This window comes from Haemaphysalis longicornis, unplaced genomic scaffold, assembly GCF_048455015.1.
Source record: "Haemaphysalis longicornis isolate Haplotype H1 unplaced genomic scaffold, Haemaphysalis longicornis Haplotype H1 scaffold_12, whole genome shotgun sequence".
Lineage (NCBI taxonomy): Eukaryota > Metazoa > Arthropoda > Arachnida > Ixodida > Ixodidae > Haemaphysalis > Haemaphysalis longicornis.
This window is the reverse complement of record NW_027526225.1, coordinates 57,593,380-57,612,127: the sequence shown is the minus strand read 5'-3', so window position 1 is coordinate 57,612,127 and position 18,748 is coordinate 57,593,380. Positions and strand designations below refer to the sequence as shown.

Sequence of the window (18,748 nt, the reverse complement as noted above, 5' to 3'; positions counted from 1 at the left end):
AAAGTGGAATTTCAAACAAGATCGCCTTGATGTAGACCTGGCTTTTTTTATTCTGCACAAAATCACGAATACGGAGTACAACATTATTAAAGAGTTTAGAGATTAAGACCACGCTATGCGCAGTGTTAAAATAGGAGGCACCCTACCATATTGGGAACATAACTAAGAAAAAACGCATGCGCCTAAACTACCAACTAGTACAACAGCTGGATCCCAATTACATTTTCTGTGCTCCAAATTTGTGCGAATGTACGAAACAGTTTACAATATTTATTCACGATTCGGGAATCCTATACGCATTACGATAATAAAAAAGACAGCTGTCAGCTTATAAAATGAGCACAATGAGTCTCAGCTCAAACGTAAGAATGCCTTCTTACCGCGTAGCCTGTGCGCCTCTTTTGAAGCCTTTTTGGTAGGATTAAGACCGATGGTAAGCCAAATGTCTCATTTATCAAAAAGGGCTATAGTTGAATGAATTATACATGTCGATTGAGTGTTAGCATAAGCTTGCAATTATAACTGGAGACTGCATATTTGCGGAATTCACTGGCGGCCTGCCTCGAACAATGCATTTGTAATATTTCTTCTACAAAGGAACGCGTTCTCTGCCACTTGGCTCAACTAGAATTGGTTTCTCGTAATGTGTCATACTGCCTAAGTTAAATGGGAGAATACATGCATGAGTAACTCTCCATTACTATAACCAGAGTCCCTTAGTGCTCTTGTGGGGCGGTATTCTCGAATTTTGTCCCTTTTGCGTCCCTTTCAAAAGTGTCACTTTTGGCAAGCCCTGATTGGCTAAAAGCAAACAACCGGAAGTGACGTAACGAAAGCGCGGCAAACCTACTGCCAACGCTCACTGCTTAACCGGAAGTACGTCACGAGGAAGGGCCCGGGCGCAAAAGGGAAGTTTTCAAAAGGGACAGTTACGAGAATACCGCCCCTGGTCGCAGTTTGATACAGGCACAAAAGTTGCCGCGAGGGTCGCCGCTATCAGGGAGAGGGCGTTCCACGCCCGCGCCGCCCGCCCGGAAAGCGCACCGCTGAAGCTGCTGTCCGTTCGAGGCAGTTGTTAAGGGGTACTGACACAACATTTGAAGGCGAGATAACTTCGGAGACAGAGTGGGGTGAGCATACATACATCATCTGCAAAATATCAGTGGCAAGTACAGCCTAGAACATAACAACCGACCAGCCAGCGGAGGACATCGCGCAATCCACATTCGCTGGATATTTTGTACATGAACATCCAGACACATAACCAGTGTGTGTTGGCCGCTTCCGCCCTGCCGGCGTTTTCCGCCGGCTCACCTCTCCAATTGGCGGTCGGAGCTTCTGCTCTCGAGCAACGAACGAACGAACGAGCAACGGTGATGGCGGAGGCGCCGTGATTTCGTAGGCTCATCGGGCAGCTGGCCGCGATCAAGGTTCTACAGCGATTACAGGCACTCTATTTTTATTGCTTTTTATTACAGCGGACGCGAAAACGCGCCGTGGACACGAGAAGCGCACTGAGCGAGCCGCACGGTCGCTGCGCAGGCGGCGGCCACGGCCTCGAAGTGGCGCAGACCGGCGCAGGTAGCTCGAGTGATAGCTTGTTGCCGATGCACGAAATGGGACCCAAGTCCCAAACATGGTAGCACATATGAGAAAGGAGTGAATGATGCGATGGCGGGTTGCATTAAAAATCGTTGTCTGCACCGCTTACAAGAGCGGCAATCGAATATCCGCCCCGCAGTGCTTTGCCGAACACATCTACAGGCAGGCGTGTAAGCAGAGCCGCCGGATGCTCCCAGCGCGCGTCTTCCCACCCACTGTCTCGAGCGTCTTTAACCAACACTGGCTTAACCACACCCTTCTCTCCACCTGGAAACACTCCAACATCACCCTCATCCCCAAACTGGAAAACCCCCCTCCATACACAACCTCCGCTCTATCTCGCTCACCTCCTGCCTTGGAAAACTTCTCGAACACGTCCTGCAGAATCGTATTAATGCACACCTTGAACACACTCAAGCTTACCCCCCTAATATGATCGGCTTTCGACCCAACCTATCCACTCAAGACGCCCTTATACAGTGCCATCATGATTTCCACCAACACCCCCCGCCACAAGACCACACCTCTATTCTCTCACTGGACCTTCGAAAATCCTTTGACAATGTCTCACATCATAGCATCCTTCAGGCAGTTTTATCCCAAAACCAAGGCCTACACTTCAATCACTATATCTATAACTTTCTTACACAACGTACTGCTACCATCCGCTTTGGCCATGTACAGTCTGATCTTTTCCACATGCCAGACCGCGGAACGCCACAAGGAGCGGACCTCTCGCCCACGCTCTTGAACCTCACCCTAATCCCACTTGCCCGCTCTCTCCTCACCATACCCACACTAAGCAGCACACTCTACGCAGATGACATTGCCCTGTGGGTTCACTCTGGCTCCAACCAACACATTGAAACAACACTCCAACATGGCCTAAACCAAGTCTTAGACCACATCGAACCTTTGGCGCTCCAGTGGTCTCCACAAAAATCCGCTCTCCTAACTTTCACGCCCCCTCCTAGCAAGCTCCCTCCAAACCCCCCCATCCAACTTTTTATACACTCTGACCCAATAACCCACACACAGCAACTTAGAGTCTTAGGCGTCACCCTAACACACAACAGATCACCCGCACTCACCCTCCAGCACGTAAAGAAATACGTTACGCAAACCACGCATCTCATTAGATGGATCGCCAGCAAACACCACGGCACCACGGAACAGGACCGCCTCCGTATCGTACAGTGTTCTACTCAACCGTATCTTGTACCACCTACCATACATTGACCTTACATCTACCCAACTCGACTCACTTGCCCTTTTCCGGAAGACGTATAGGCATGCACTCCTGCTTCCCCCATACGCACCAACGCATCGCTTACTCGACCTCGGCATACACAACACCATACGGCGCAGCACCTAGACGCCCACCGCGTCTCCCAACTCACGCGCCTCGCATCCTCCCGTACAGAGTACTACATTCTCAACTCTATAAACCTACTACCACCCACCATCCCAATCCCGCCACTCCCCATTCCACCTGCCATCCGTAACAGCATCCGATTTCGCCCAATTCCTTGCCACATGCATCCAACTTTCCATGCAGCCCGCCGATTAGCACGAGCCAACGCCCACGCCAAACTATACCCACCATCACCATGCGCACTATACACTGATGCCACCCCATACCCTCACAAATCTGCACATTGTGTAGCTGTTGTTGGCCAGCACACATCACCAAACGTCACAGCGGCTACCATCCTAATTAACCACACAACCACGGCGGAGGAGGCAGCCATTGCCATCGCGCTCACCCAGCGCCCCACCCCCTATTCGTCCTCTCTGACTGTCACCAAGCCATCCGCAATTTTATTCGCGGTAAAATCTCTCCCATGGCATTAAAAAATCTCTCCAAAAATCCTCCATCCGACATCGTGACCCTGCTGTGGACACCAGCCCACCCAGGCGTAGGTGCTGATGAAGTGGTGCACGTAAGTGCTCGCTAACTAATTCACCGGGTCGCCATTTCCACAACGCCTACACGCGATGCCCCTGCAGGCAAGCCAGCCTCCCTCCTGAAATACAGGGATATTACCCTGCACTACCGCCTTCTCCTCCGCCGTTACCCACCCCCGCACCCACACCTCTCCCCGGAGGCAGGACACATGCTGCGCATCCTACAAACACACATCTTCCCACACAGAACACAATTGATACACAGTCATCCACACCTCTTTACTGACCCTACCTGTCCATCCTGCGGGGCACTCGACACTCACTACCATTCCCTCTGCCAATGCCCCGCCGACCCGTAAACCCCCGTTCCCTCCCCTCACCACTGGGAGCAGATGTTGCGTGACCCGGGGAAGTCAGGCCAAGTCCTGACCACCTCCCGGGCCCTGGCGGTCGCGGCGGCCCCGTGAGCCTCCTCCACCCCCAATACCGGATCCCGATGGACGAAAAAACGTATTCCTTCCTTCCTTCATCTCCGTGGGCAAAAACGCGTACTAAAAGAACGCACCGAAATACTTGTTTTCCAACGCCTCGCACTAGAACGCTTCGTGCTTCAAAAACACTGCTGTATACCTCTACCCCCCAACTGTTTCATCTCTGTGGGCAAAAACGCCAAGGCGCAAAGGCCTAAGAGGCCGAGCGCTTAGCCTCGAAATCGCATTACACACTTCATCATAACATCGAAAGCAGATATCAAAACCGCAATGCATGCTTCGCCCCTCCCCAGGTTTTATGTTAGTGGAGGCGGCCCGGGGTCTGTGTTTTTTTTATCGTTTTTTTAGATATTAGCCGCTTTTTTTTTCGAAACCTATCAGAGAAAGCTCACAGCGTGTACGTGCATGAGGGCGGATATTGATTGAGGAGATAGGCTGTCTATTGTGCAGATTCCCAAGACTATAGCGGAAATCTTACCCGTTAATGGGAGCGCGTTTTACGATCAAGTTTCCTGTGTCATGTGGTTTTGTCTTAAGGACGAATAGCGGTTTAACCAACATCCAGTCTTGTTTACTATGCGTTACGAGTGATAGGAGACGAGAACGTTGACGTCGGCAAAAGCTACAATTCTTAGTTAACAACGACGTATTAGAAGTCGAATCCTGTGCTGGCCAAAGGCAATTGGCGAGAAAGCTCTAGCACGTGTGAGAACGTTGCGAGTCTTCTACGCAGCCTATTTTTTAATGAGCAGCATTCTTTGTCGCGGGAGTAGCCCCACAGCCAGGACTGTGTAACACTCTGAATTTCCACAAAAATGCAGATATCACAGAAGTTCCACCTGTAATCGTTATAATAGCGTAAATGGAGATAAGTGTTGGCAGGAAATGCTGAAAAACCATAGAAAATAACAAAAAAATTTATAAAATACGGAATAGGTCGCAACGCAGCTCACTGCATTTTCACAATAACGCAGATTTCGCGAACGTTCCACACGTAATCATTATAATAGCGTAAATGGAGATGATTAGTAAAAAAATATAAAAGAAATACGGAAAATGGCGAACCGCGTAACGGCCTGCATTTCCGCAATAATGCAGATCTCGCGAAAGTTTCCCCTGTTATCGTTATATTAGCGTAAATTAGATAATTATTCGAAAGAAATTCTGAAACAAAAAAAAATTGGCTCCAATGCACGCTGTGAAGGTGGTTGGAAAGCAAATTTGTAAACGACACCCACAACAAATGCCCATGCGGCGTCACTTGCATCCAAACACGTGGCTCTTGAAAGATGTAAACCAGAGATTCTGCCAGCCGTTACCTGGTATTCGCGGAGGCGGCGTCCCGAACGCGGCAACGTCGGCCACGGCCTGACTAGAACGGCGGACGCCGCCGCTGTAGCCCGGCCGTGCGTCGGCAGAAAGAAAACGGAGAGGAGCGTCTTTCGAAGGGTGAGACAGCGGAATTCATCCATCCTGATGCGCTAGCTTGGAGCCACACCACTGCGCCACACGATCGCAGACACCGGAACGATTCGGCGTGTGCCCTTGGTGATGCCCATTAACCGATTTAAACTAGCTAGTTTAGTAAGTTTGACAACTGCGAGAAAGCTGAGGGAACTTTCATAAACTGTGCTGTATGCACGATTAGCCTAACGCATGCGCGCGGCGTCTTAGCCCTTTGCGCTTTTGCCCACGGAGATATAAGGGGGGGGAAGTGTACATCTTTGCTGTAAAGAGTGTCCATGTTACCATTTCTTCCAAGAGGCTGTGGTGTTGTGCAGGAATATTGCCGCGAACCACGCATTGCGTTTGTTTATTTGTGTTTTGCTTTTACCGCCGGCTGCGGCGGTCTGTGTTATCTCTGTGCCAAGGGGAGCGAGTGTTCCATTCTTTCTTTCTGTGCCGCATGTGTTATCTGTTCTGATAGGGAGAGCGTTCCGATCTAACGGAACAGCCCGGAATAATCTTCTTGCATCTACAATGTTCTCGATGCGAATCGACGGTTCGAGAACCACGCGCGCCGAAAGATAAAAAGCCTGCAGAGCAGACCGGGGTATTCGATTCAGCAACGCTCGCCGACGCACGTCACTTTGTTGACCGCTGCTTCGCCGCCTCTGTATTCTTTTGAGTTGTTAGGGGAGCACAAGTTCGCTGCAATAGACTTGTTTCTTTTCCAAAACAACTGCGTCGTCCTTGGCTTCGTGACAATATTGAACAAACTGTACAGGAAACTGGCTGAAGCCTTCTTTATCAGTGTACACGATAACACGTGTGTCAGCAAAACATCTATCCCCATACACAGGGATGAGCACGCGCTAATCGGCACCATGTTTCTTTAACCTATGAATACATGTATCAATTTTGTGGTATTCATTAAATAGGCAGTTGCGAGTAAGCGCCTGTGTGCTTTTTATAGCTTTCCGGCCCCGTTCCTTGCGCGCTTTCAATTTTTCAATCGCAAATTTCGAGCGTGTCCATGAGCCATGCCAAAGAAAAGTGGAACTTTCCTGCCAGGTAAATCACGGAGCGCGCGCTAAAGCGAGGCTCGGGCACCTGAACACTGGCGCCAGATTTCCCTCAGATTAGTATAAAACTCTATCCTGGCAATAAAGTACACGAATAGGACTACCCACGAACCGTGGCTAACGTTAACGTACAAAGTGGCAGCGATGTTGCAGAAGACCGTAATGTGTCACTTGACCGCTTTCCTTACCTGCAGCATGCCAACCAAGCGTGGCGTCCGTGCTGGTGTGAAGCTGCATCAAAAGAAGAGACACCGAGGGACTACTCGTTCAGGTAGGCAAAAAATTTTGCTCCTAAATGAAGCTTTAAAGACACGCATGAAGTTGTTCGTTTTCATGTCGCGGTGATCTTATCTCATGAATAGAGGCCCAGTGCACACGTTGCTCATTTCTAAGCGATCGCGGATGTCTAGATTGCAAGCAGGTTGACCACCAATGGCACGCTTTTCCTTTGGTTAACTCGTACTTGGTAAATTTCACCTTCTTTTAAACAGAGGATCCCAACGAACCCAGCGATGAAACGTAAGTACAGTTCGCACCCAGTCTGACGCGTTAACCTAGTGCTGCCCGCGCACAACAATGTTTATCAACAGGCACATAAGCGCGCCATTATATGTGTATACGTATACCCACGCGTTGCAGGATTTATATTGGAAAATCAATCAGCGAGCGGGACGCACGTCTGCAGGCAAGATTTATCCTAATGTTTCAAGCGGGGGGGCGGTCGAAATATATAATTGCCCTAACTGTAGTCTGTACACTAGTAAAATTCTTTGCAAAAATAAGCATGCTAAAGAAAGTGGGTGCCCTTGATATCCTACCTTTAATTCGAGAGTGACTTCGGGAATACTCTCATCGTTTCGTTAAACCGTTTGCGTGTAAAGCCCGGGCCGCTCAGGCGCTTAATGAATGCAACGTTTCTTTCCTTCACTGCCTCCACTCGAAAAGTTTGCAGACTTCCGTGCGCCTCCCATCCCAGCGGGTCTCGCTAATTCAAACAGAGACGGCGAAGCTTCTCACCATGCTGCTTCTACATTCCCCCTTTAGTCAGGCTGCCAATACTTTCGCAGACTCCGCGTATGACGCCGTCCCCATTTACTCGTATTCCGATCTTTTCCAACTGACCTCACATACGCCCTTTAGGACAAGCTGTAACAAGTTCACAGATATCACGATTCTCGGCCTCATATACCTTTAAATAAACAAAGCGTGGCTTCTTAGCTGTGAACCGTGATAGTGCATCGTTTTAAACAGCGATAGCCATTGTAAGGGATCGAAACGCGTCCATCGAGACATTCCTTTAAATGTCTGGAATGGAGCATCTTGAGCGGCGATGTCGTAATGTCGTAGACACGGACGCGAGGGAAAGACGAGACGACGACGCTGTACCCACAGCCCATTTTATTAAACCGAAACACAAACAAAACACGAACCCACGTGTCCTCATGTCATGACACACCGGTAGAATATCACACATAACTCAAACTGATAACTAACAGACGGACGGATCCAAAAACACATTTTTTTCCGCAGCGCCCAGTCGCTTCCGAAGGTGCCTGCTGCCACTGACACGGCTCAGGCAGCTGGGACTACCGGAAGTGAAGTCCCACCAGACAGCCCCAGCGAGCGTAGCTTTCGGACTGCGTCGCGGGGAACTGCTGTCACTCCGGATTTCCAAGCGGATGAAGTACAGGTATGAATATTTTAAAGCATAGAGCACTTCAGGGGCTCGCTTTGTCACCGTAGCTCGCTCTCTGGACCCAAGTAGAGCCACACGGCGTTCAGTCGCAGCGGCGATCGTCGCGGCGTAACCCAGAGGCTTCGAAAGCCAAGGGGTTTATATACTTACTAGCGGTAGTACCCGGCGGTGTTCGGGTGGGCCATTATATTAGGGACAGCAACTGGTATTTGTTAGTCGCCATATTAGGCTACTTCATTGGGAAGCGGTACACACTCGGGAGCGTCTGCCTGCTGTCAGTACATAGGCTCCTACTGCAGGCGCGTCGTGGTAATGTGAAACGACTGGTACTCGTGTTTTACTCCAACTCTCGCTAAACAAATTGCAGCAAGATGGCGCGTTTGAGCGAATGAGTCAGCGAGTGAACAAGGTTTATTGAGCCGGCGAAGTGGGAGTGGTTCCCAATTTCAGAAAGCCATGTGATGAGTGGGCAGCCTTCGCTATGGAAGAAGTATTGTCTGGATATCCAGATCGCTGTTAGTCACCAGGTTCTCCCACAGCTCAAGGTTTGCAAAAGTGGATGGAAGAAGGAGCTTGGTTTGCTTGCACTCTTAATATGATATGAGGAAGAGTGCCAGGTTGCAAACACAACTTCAATTCGGCAGGAGATTGCGCTGGGAACACATGATGGAGGCAGGCTGGGTGAGGGGTATTCTTCCTCGTAGGAAGTGCTATCTCAGAAGATGTGAACGATGCTCATCGATACAGTTTTATCATAAGTAACATGAGCTCCCTACTGGAGGCGCAGGGTTGCAGGAAGTCCCAGCAGATGCCGAGGGCTAACATTTGCGCTTTTACTAGCTGGTACATCTTCTCTTTTACATTTATGATATATGACACCTACGGGAGCATGGCCTCCGCGATCGGCTACCGGCGCGCCGCCGGCAGCTGATCGCGGAGGCCATGACGGGAGACGCGTAGTTGCCGAAGGTGTCAACAGATGGCGACCGCTAAGCGAGCGCGGGAAAACTCAACTGAATTTTACGCCCGAAAGAATGCAGATTAAAAAATCTCGCTGGCCTTCTTTTATCCGCATGTTAGGACAAAAATCCTGAAAGTGGTTTTTGGGCAATTAAATGGGCAGCATTTTCAAGAAAAAACGAATGGGAGATATCAACCGGCTAGGTGGTTATTTACGAAAGTGTAAAAACACAGTGTTTTCCCGAAATACTGCTTGCCTCTATTGGGAGGGTGTCATTGAAAAGTCTTGTATAACAGTGTTGAGATACGTGAGTAAGTTGCCTATCCCAACAAAAATCAGTTCGATATCTCAGATGGCAGGCGGTAAAAAAAATATTATCTGAAAAACCATTTTACCGCTTTTCACTCTCTCCATGGTGAATTTTTTTAAATTTTACGAAATATTGACCTCTAACACCGTAATCAGAATGTGCCTTTGCAATCTGTAGCCGTTTGAAAGAGCAGTTTGGCTAGACGTGTACATAACCTGTGAGGCCTTTTTGGCTCATCAGCCGTGTCATTTGTAAAAGAACAATTTGACCCTTTTAGCGGTGTCGCAGAGCGAAATTCTTCAAAACGGTTCTGTGCATTTGTATGAGTAACATATTCTAGCAAGAATCAGTTGGATTACTGAATCGGTGAAAGATTTATTTGAGAATCTTTAGGAACACCGTTTTAGTTTCGGAATGCGGTATCACCTCGCTGGTGTAGGTTAGGGCGAAATCCAAAAACTACTTTTTAGGTATTCTTAAGGGCTACTTATATCAGCAAAAAGCGCTTCGATATGTGAATGGGTGACCGAGAAAATCACGAATTCGCGAAACCACAATTTCGCCCTTTTCTTCGGTTAGGAGGGCAATTTCTGAAAAAAAACCGCCTTAGTGAGCACCTACTCAATGACGCAAATAAACTCGTGAAATTTCAAGTCTCTAGGACTAACAGTTTTGGCTGGGCGTTGATGAGTCAGTCAATCAGTCAGTCGGGCACTTCTTTTTATAGGTATATATAAGCATTTGAAACTGGTGAAGCGCTGGCGCTTGTTATATATCTCCCCGTTGTTAAGTTGCGAAGAAACCTGTAGTACATTTGAGGCAAAATAAACGTAATTAACCGGCAGCGCCTGCGTTCATTTACCTAGGAACGCTGGTTGAGTTGGTTTTCACGATAGCAGTAGTAGCAAGCGAATAAAAGTGGCAGCGCAACACCGGCACGTGCAAGAGCGAAAGCAAGCACAAAGAGAAAACTCTCGTGTCTAACAAACGAGGTTGCTTAGAGAGAGAGAGAGTAGACTTTATTGGGTTCCAGCATGCGGGATTCCCTCCGGCCGCGCAGGGCGCGGGGTTCACCCTATCTCACGTTACACTAGAAGTCCTAGTGTCACGCGGGCCTAGACCTTAAAGACCAACTGCACTCAAAAATTTTTGTTGTCCAAATAAGTTGTCTATGCTCTTAAAATCACCATGGCAAAATCCTTAGCTTCGTAATCACCGAGAGCGCTAGGTACCGCCGTTCAAAGTACCTCCGAGCAGACGACGTTTGCACCTGGCGGAGGGTCGCCGTAACAAGTTCCGAGCGGCCTATGACGGAGGTTGGGGAACCTGTCCCGTGAAGCTCGCGCTTCGCCGGCGACTTGCAGGGCGCTCCGCCGGGCGCAGGGATGCGTTCGCCCGGGGTTTCTCTTCTACACCAGCGCGCTGTACCGGCGTCGCCATCAAATGTTTAAACTAACCGCATAGGCAGTAATATCCCCCATTTTTCTCAATGCAAAAAAAAAAATGATTAGAAGCCTAAACCTATTCAGGCGCTTGCTAACGTGTTGGAGTTAGCAAAACTCTTTTTACTTGAAAATAATATATTTACTCAAAGAAAAAATAGCGCGAAAGGAGCACTTGCCTTATATTTGTCATTCGTATTGCATTTACAAAAAAAAAAGATATATTATAAATTATTGACCACTTGCACTTCCGCGTCCAATATTGGCCTCATTTGGGCTGGCCCAACGCCACCTCTATCCTTTAGACATTTTTTACGACCCAGATAGAGTTTTTGTACGCACGGCTATAAACATTTGTGCGACTTTTGTCTCCCTAGCTAAGTGAACCAAAATCAGCATTTCTCGTAGTAACAAATACACCCGCACAAATATTGGCCGTCGTATTTGGGAAGTGCGAAAACTAAACTGCTCCTCTCCTAAACAATAGATTATATTTTTCTTCGATTCCCAAGTGAGGTATTTACTTTGAGCGTTAGATTTAGTTTATTTGAAAGTAAAACGTTTTCAACAGTACCTGTCTCTGGTTAAAGTAGAAAACAGTGGTAGATAGGAAGTGTTTTCGTGTTTTATTGCGCCATTTAGCTCTGGAGGCTAGCTTATAGTTTCAGATCCCTTTTATAATTAGATTCTCTATGTGCACACAGGGTATAAGAATACTGGGCCGATATTCACGAAGCTGTTTGCATGTAATGCATAGTAGAAATAGTGATTTATCTCCGCCCGCGTGCGATTTGTTCCCTTCAGAGAGGGTGACGTGATAGCCGAGGGGTCGGCTATAATAAAAGCTGCTTTTCGATATCGTATACGAGCAAATAGCTTTGTAAATCAGGGTCCGTTTTTTACTTGCAATGCCGAAAATTGCTGTTCCGGCAGTTATTATGATGGAAAAAATTACTGTCGGGTGGTCTACTTCATCTCGATTGATAGCAACGGGATGCCGGAATTGCGCCCAACTCCATTATCATGGGCAAACGTTAGTGGAAGTTCTTCTGTGGAAATAAAAAATCGAAACGCGGCGCTACCACGCGCATTTGAAGGCGGCTCTGAGCGACCGCCGGCTCTGGCGCGGTCGCTTCCGTTCCCTCACGTACGTCACGTCCGGCCGCCGCTATGGCCGCCTTTTCTATTCAGTTTCGGTTCCGAAAACGCGAATGTCGCGAGCCGTTTGCGTCGCGCGCGTTGATGTTTTAAGCGCAGTATTTTGCATTTCGCACCCTCTTTATATGAACTATTAGGTGACATTATTTTTACGTTGTCGAAAATTTGAGTGCAGTTGGCCTTTAAGGCCTTCGTGCCCCGGCGCCGCTCGGGTTACTGAGGGTGTCCCCCTTTCGCCTTTGCAGCGCCAGTGCGGCCTCGAGCTGCCGGACGGCCCTTCGCTGGTCTTCTGGGTTCGTAGACCCCACACGCTGGTTGCTTAAGCGGAATTCACACGACGGAGAAACCCTCTCTTTTTGGCCCGCGGGACCCGCTCACGTGACCGGTTTTAGGCTCCGCCCCTCGGTGGGGATAGCCCGCGGTGGCTCCGCGAAAGAAAATGCCTCCGCATGTTTTCGCTCGACGGCGGTGGCCCTCGGCGGGGAATGGAACCTGTTCCTCGGGGCAGTCGTCTGCTAGTCACTCCGCGTAGCTCCGCACGTGTGGATGCGCCGCCAGGCCGGATAATCCGGTCACGTGCTGTTGACGTCACATATCCGTCCGCCTCCGTGAGAGGGTTTCTCCGTCGTGTGAACCCCGCTTTAGAGTTCTTTTAGTATCACAGATTGGAATGAATGCTTTGGTGAAGTACGACCTACAAGTTTTAATGTTCATTTGAGGAGCTCGTATTTGATATCTCGTTCGCGTTATCGGCGAAGCGGCAGCGTAATGCCAATCTTCATCAAACGCGTGTTTCACAAAACGCTTGCAGCGCGCCCCCCAAGACGACCGCCAGCACGGTGGAAAAGGCTACATCACTCACCGTAGGCTCACGGTGGGACTACTCGTGGCCATCGTGGTCCTGGTCGCTGTAGTGGGCTGGCAGGCGGCAGAGATCAGGCAACTGAAAAGCGGCCGCACGATGTTGCAGTGCGACCGGGGCCTGGAAAGAATTAAAGTGGCCCTGGTGAACAAGGGCAGGATCATTGATGAATTTCATCGGGCAGTGATCATCAGGTTAGCCACACTGCGAGGTCCACCTCCGCGGCACATCGTTGTGAAACCCCGCTTCCACTGGACAGAGGGAAAGCGTGGATTAGACGAATCTGCATTAGGTGCTGCTTCATAGTACCCAAGACAATTATTTTTTTTTTTGGGGTGGCTTTTTTTCGTCTATTTCTGGTGTTATATGTAGACGGCCACGCTATGAAAACCGGCGAGCTGAAAGTTTACAATGGCCGTGACATTTACTATGAGGACGTCACTTGGTAATTGAGTACGGTTTCCCCCCGTGGCTAAGCTTTTCTCCTTAGAAATTCGGAAGAAAAAAATTGGGCGGGGAGTCCTCGGGAAACTACCCTGCATAGGCTCCAAGAAACGTAAACGCTGTCTTCACGCTCTCTCAAGAAGAGGGCCGCAGCCACCGCCGCCACGAGCGTATGAATTCGTACCGAGTGTGTTCTTTTTAGCTTTGCCCCTAGAAACAGTCATACCAAGGACGTCTTCAAACAAGGCTCTACGCGGTTGGGGCCTCGATAACTTCACGCGCCGGACTCGTATATATATGTGGTTTAGACAAAAAGGTAAATGCATGTGTTAGCGAGGCATTCACCGAAACAAGGCGGATATAGCGCCAACAAATCGCATTCCCAAATGAAAACAGTGGTTAAGAAGCGTCAAAGTGGAATTTCAAAAAAAGATCGCCTTGATATCGACCTGGCTTTTTTTATTCTGCACAAAATCACGAATACGGAGTACAACTTTATTAAAGAGTTTAGAGATTAAGACCACGCTATGCGCAGTGTTAAAATAGGAGGCACCCTACCATATTGGGAACATAACTAAGAAAAACCGCATGCGCCTAAAGTACCAACTAGTACAACAGCTGCATCCCAACTACATTTTCTGTGCTCCATATTTGTGCGAACGTACCAAACAGTTTACAATATTTATTCACAATTCGGGAATCCTATACGCATTACGATAATAAAAAAGAGAGCTGGCAGCTTATTAAATGAGCATAATGAGTCTCAGCTCAATCGTAAGAATGCCTTCTTACCGCGTAGCCTGTGCGCCTCTTTTGAAGCCTTTTTGGTATGATTAAGACCGAGGGTAATCCAAATGACTCATTTATCAAAAAGGGCCATAGTTGAATGAATTATACATGTCGATTGAGTGTTAGCATAAGCTTGCAGGTGTAACTGGAGACTGCATATTTGCGGAATTCACTGGCGGCCTGCCTAGAACAATGCTTTTATAATATTTCTTCTACAAGGGAAAGCGTTCTCTGCCACTTGGCTGAGCTAGAATTGGTTTCTCGTAATATTTCATGCTGCCTAAGTTAAAGGGGTGAATACATGCGTGAGTAACTCTCCATTACTATAACCAGAGTCCCTCAGTGCTCTTCTGGGGCGGTATTCTCGAGTTTTGTCCCTTCTGCGTCCCTTTCAAAAGTGTCACATTTGGCAAGCCCTGATTGGCTAAAAGCAAATAACCGGAAGTGACGTAACGAAAGCGCGGCAAACCTACTGCCAACGCTCACTGCTTAACCGGAAGTACGTCACGAGGAAGGGTCCGGGCGCAAAAGGGACGTTTTCAAAAGGGACAGTTACGAGAATACCGCGCCTGGTCGCAGTTTGATACAGGCACAAAAGTTGCCGCGAGGGTCGCCGCTATCAGGGAGAGGGCGTTCCACGCCCGCGCTGCCCGCGCGGAAAGCGCACCGCTGAAGCTGCTGTCCGTTCGAGGCAGTTGTTAAGGGGTACTGACACAACATTTGAAGGCGAGATAACTTTGGAGACAGAGTGGGGTGAACACACATACATCATCTGCAAAATATCAGTGGCAAGTACAGCCTAGAACATAACAACCGACCAGCCAGCGGAGGACCTCGCGCAATCCACATTCCCTGGATATTTTGTACATGAACATCCAGACACATAACCAGTTTGTGTTGGCCGCTTCCGCCCTGCCGGCATTTTCCGCCGTCTCGCCGCTCCAATTGACGGTCGGAGCTTCTGCTCTCGAGCAACGAACGAACGAACGAGCAACGGTGACGGCGGAGGCGCCGTGATTTCGTAGGCTCATCGGGCAGCTCGCCGCAATCTAGGTTCTACAGCGATTACAGGCACTCTGTTTTTATTGCTTTTTATTACAGCGGACGCGAAAACGCGCCGGGGACACGAGAAGCGCACTGAGCGAGCCGCGCAGTCGCTACGCAGGCGGCGGCCATGGCCGCGAAGTGGCGCAGGCCATCGCAGGTAGCTCGAGCTATAGGGACCGGGCAGCTGGACGGGTGGCGCCACCACTCGGCGCTCCGCTCGTCAGTGGAATGAGCCGGTGCATTGAACTACACAGCCTCCAGTTGTTTTTGTTGTGTTTGCTTCGGTGCTTTGTATGTTTTGGTGGCGTTGTGAGCAGACATATGAGGTGAAACGAAGTCTAGACAGGTGTGTTGGGTTCTTAGATGCAGTAATGACTGCGTAAAGTTGTCGGACGCGTCTAAAGTTGGGTATCGGCTGCAATCGCACGAGCGCTTTTTGCAGCGATCTGCGCTTGGCTCCACCCGTTCTGAGTACGAATAAAACTACTATTATTAGTATTATTTTCTTCTTAAATGCACTAACGGCTACGCAAACTTATTGGATATACGTGTGCTTTAAATTGAAAGGCACCTGCATACGAGATGATTACCGTGTAGCCGTAGAAATGTTGCGGTAGTTTACACTTTCTGTAACCGTAAGCTTTGTACCTTCGGTTTTGGTGAGCGACACTGTGACAGCATGGGAGCCTGAAAGCCGAAGTGGAAATACCACGTTTGTGGTGGTCATTTTATCAAGAGCCAAAGTTATTTACCAACTCAAAAGCCCAAGCTACAAACCATCCCTCCTCCCCTTCCCGTTTTACCACCTGCGTAGAATAAAGGCTGGAAGCGATAGTTAAAAAATGTGGCAGTGTTAACGTCAGCCGGTGTTTTTTAATGCTTAAGTATTCTTTACAGAGTACCTAAAAATCGTGTAATGCCTGGTGAAGACATCAAAAACGCGCGATTAGTTGCCTCAAATATGGGTGCATGAGGCCGAGTCCTCCACCACAGACACATTTCGGACACGCTGGAAAAAAGTTTAGATTTGGAGGGGGTATGGAAGTTCAAAATTAAACAGAAAAATCATCTAGCCCTCCGTCTAATGATTATTATGATGGTTGAATACAAAGCTTTATTCGTGCGAAATCGAATGGGAAATGGTCAAAGTCAAAGACGCTGCGATCGAAAGACCAAACTGCGAGCTGGTCTAATGCGATGCTTAACTATACAAAGTTAAAATCCAGAAGGCAACCAAGGAAACCCATACGATAGAGCTTTGCGATAAACCATCATCGTCATTAGACGGAGGTGTGCATGGTTTTTCAATCGTAGGTGGCAGCTTGTAAACCGACCGCAGCATTCAGTTGTGAAGCTGAGTACAGGCTTCGGGCACCCTCCTGTCTTACGTCCTTCAGCCATGCAGGAATTGGTTTTTGAAAAACCATTTACCAACTAGCCAGTAACCATTGCAATTCTTGTAAAGCAATGCTTCTCCACGACAAGCAATAACGTTCTACTATCATGCGGTATTTACTCGATCAACGATTGCCATTGCCGATTACTGTAGTAAAAGCATTTCTGTGAAATTAAACACGTTTCAGCCGTAGGTAATGAAGTTACGGAAGCGTCGTCCGTCACAATTTCTGTTTTGAGGTAAATCTTTGAAGACACCCCCCAGCTTTGCCTTTCGCTTGTGCACGACGTCGACGCCGTTTCGTCATCAACTGCCAAAGGCCAGCGCTGCAGCATTCCTAGATCGGTTGCGCACACCGGCTTTGTGGGAGCATTTAGCGGCAATATACTCCTCGATTCGCGAAACTGCATGCAGGCATGAAAAAATTGCAGGAAGCAACGGACTTTTACTTCCAGCTTGGCGCATTGAGCGTCGTCTGCTATTTGTAAATACTGAGTATGGGCGTAAATAACACACATGGCATGCTTCGTAAACGTCACATCCACGCTGAAGATTTACCGATCTGAAAAATGCCCGTGGGGTTACGTACGCTTTGCAAGCCGCACCGCCGAAAAACGACAGAAAGCCATGCACAACTACGCTGCGCTGACCGCCACCGGCATTCCACTGACGAGCGGTTCGCCACGGGCGGCGCTGTTCGCTGAAACGACGCTGGCGCCATACAACGGCCGCCCGGTCCCTATAGCTCGTTACCGCTGCACGAAATGGGACTCAAGTAAAAAAACATGGTAGCACATATGAGAAATTAGTGAATGATGCGATGGCGGGTTACATTAAAAATCGCCATCTGCACCGCTTACGAGAGCGGCAATCAAATATCCGCCCCGCAGTGCTTTGCCGAACACACCTGTAGGCAGACCTGTACGCAGACCGGCCGGCTGCTCCCAGCGCGCGTCTTCCCACACACTGTCTCGAGCGTCACGCGTCGTTCTGTCGCCACGGCGGCAATTAGCACTCGCAGCGCCTGCGTCACGACCACAGTCGCTTTTTAATTAAGCGGCTCACGAGATTAGTACGGGGGGGCATTCGCACAAACTGCCGGCGACGCGGATTAGACAGTGCTACGCGTCAGCTCTGCTCTGTGATATCCGTCCGACGGTCACGTGGTCAGCTTTGTTTTCACAAAATCTCGCATTTCGCGGCATCCGCTGAACCCGAAACTACGACTGGCCCCATTGCAAACGGTTCTACTTAAACAACCATCGCACGCTGAAGCAAATGATGAGTCCACACGTGATAAGTAGGTCATCAGCCAACTATCGCAAAAAACAACAAGATGCGAAATTTTTGTGTCAGCGCAGAGAATAGTGTGCTATCTCTCGTATTTAGTTTGAAATACAACAGGGTCTCTCCCTCTGTAGTGTCGGGGTAATTAGCGCTGCGTGCGAGGCGCGGGTTCGTCCTGGTCGGCGGGGTTACGCTCGCTGCGAGGTCAATCGTGGGGCCACAGATGAATAGAGAATGGCGCGCCGCCGCGCCGGCAGTTGTAAGGCCCAAGCTACTCAGAGAGTTTCCGATTCGTTGTGGGTACAGAGTATCAGCACGACGGCGGAGGTTGGTGACGACGACAGATTGACACCTCGTTTTGTTACGCGCGCGCCGTGTTGACAAACGCGGGAATTTCGTCGGCGTTTGGCATAATTTCTGCGCGCATCCTGTGAACGATACCTTAGAGACCGCCCTATAGGGTCGATTGCCAGCGCTCAGAATTGCTTTTACGTGGTCGATTTTAATCTGTTTTGTATTTGTATCTTGTTATTTATGAGTGAGAGATCATGAGAGAGAGATGACGAGATCATTTACGCACAAACATTCGGTTAATGTTTCTGCAATCAGAGGCCAATCAGAGGCATTTGTGTGTCAGTAGCCATGTGTTAGTGTTAACTGTGTGTTAGTAGCCATGTCTTTGGAGGTGTGGTGTTTGTGCAATAAAACTTAGAAGTGTTTGTCGTCTTGGGGGGGGGTCAAAAGAGGGCACAGGCTGGGAGAGCCTTGTGAGTTTTTTTTTTTTTTTTTTTTTTGGGGGGGGGGGGGGTCGGTCAAAAGAGGGCAGAGGC

At 49.0% G+C, this 18,748-nt stretch overlaps 1 protein-coding gene across 1 annotated transcript in view; it reads right to left on the bottom strand.

The window, feature by feature from the left end:
- Positions 1-13,144, bottom strand: part of LOC144161630 (uncharacterized) — a 39,840-nt gene extending 26,696 nt beyond the window's left edge. Inside the window, exon 1 of the mRNA XM_077692261.1 lies at positions 12,956-13,144. Coding sequence (XP_077548387.1) covers positions 12,956-13,119 — 164 coding nt within the window. The 5' untranslated portion in view covers positions 13,120-13,144. The remainder of the gene's footprint in view (positions 1-12,955) is intronic.
- Positions 13,145-18,748: the final 5,604 nt, after the last annotated feature.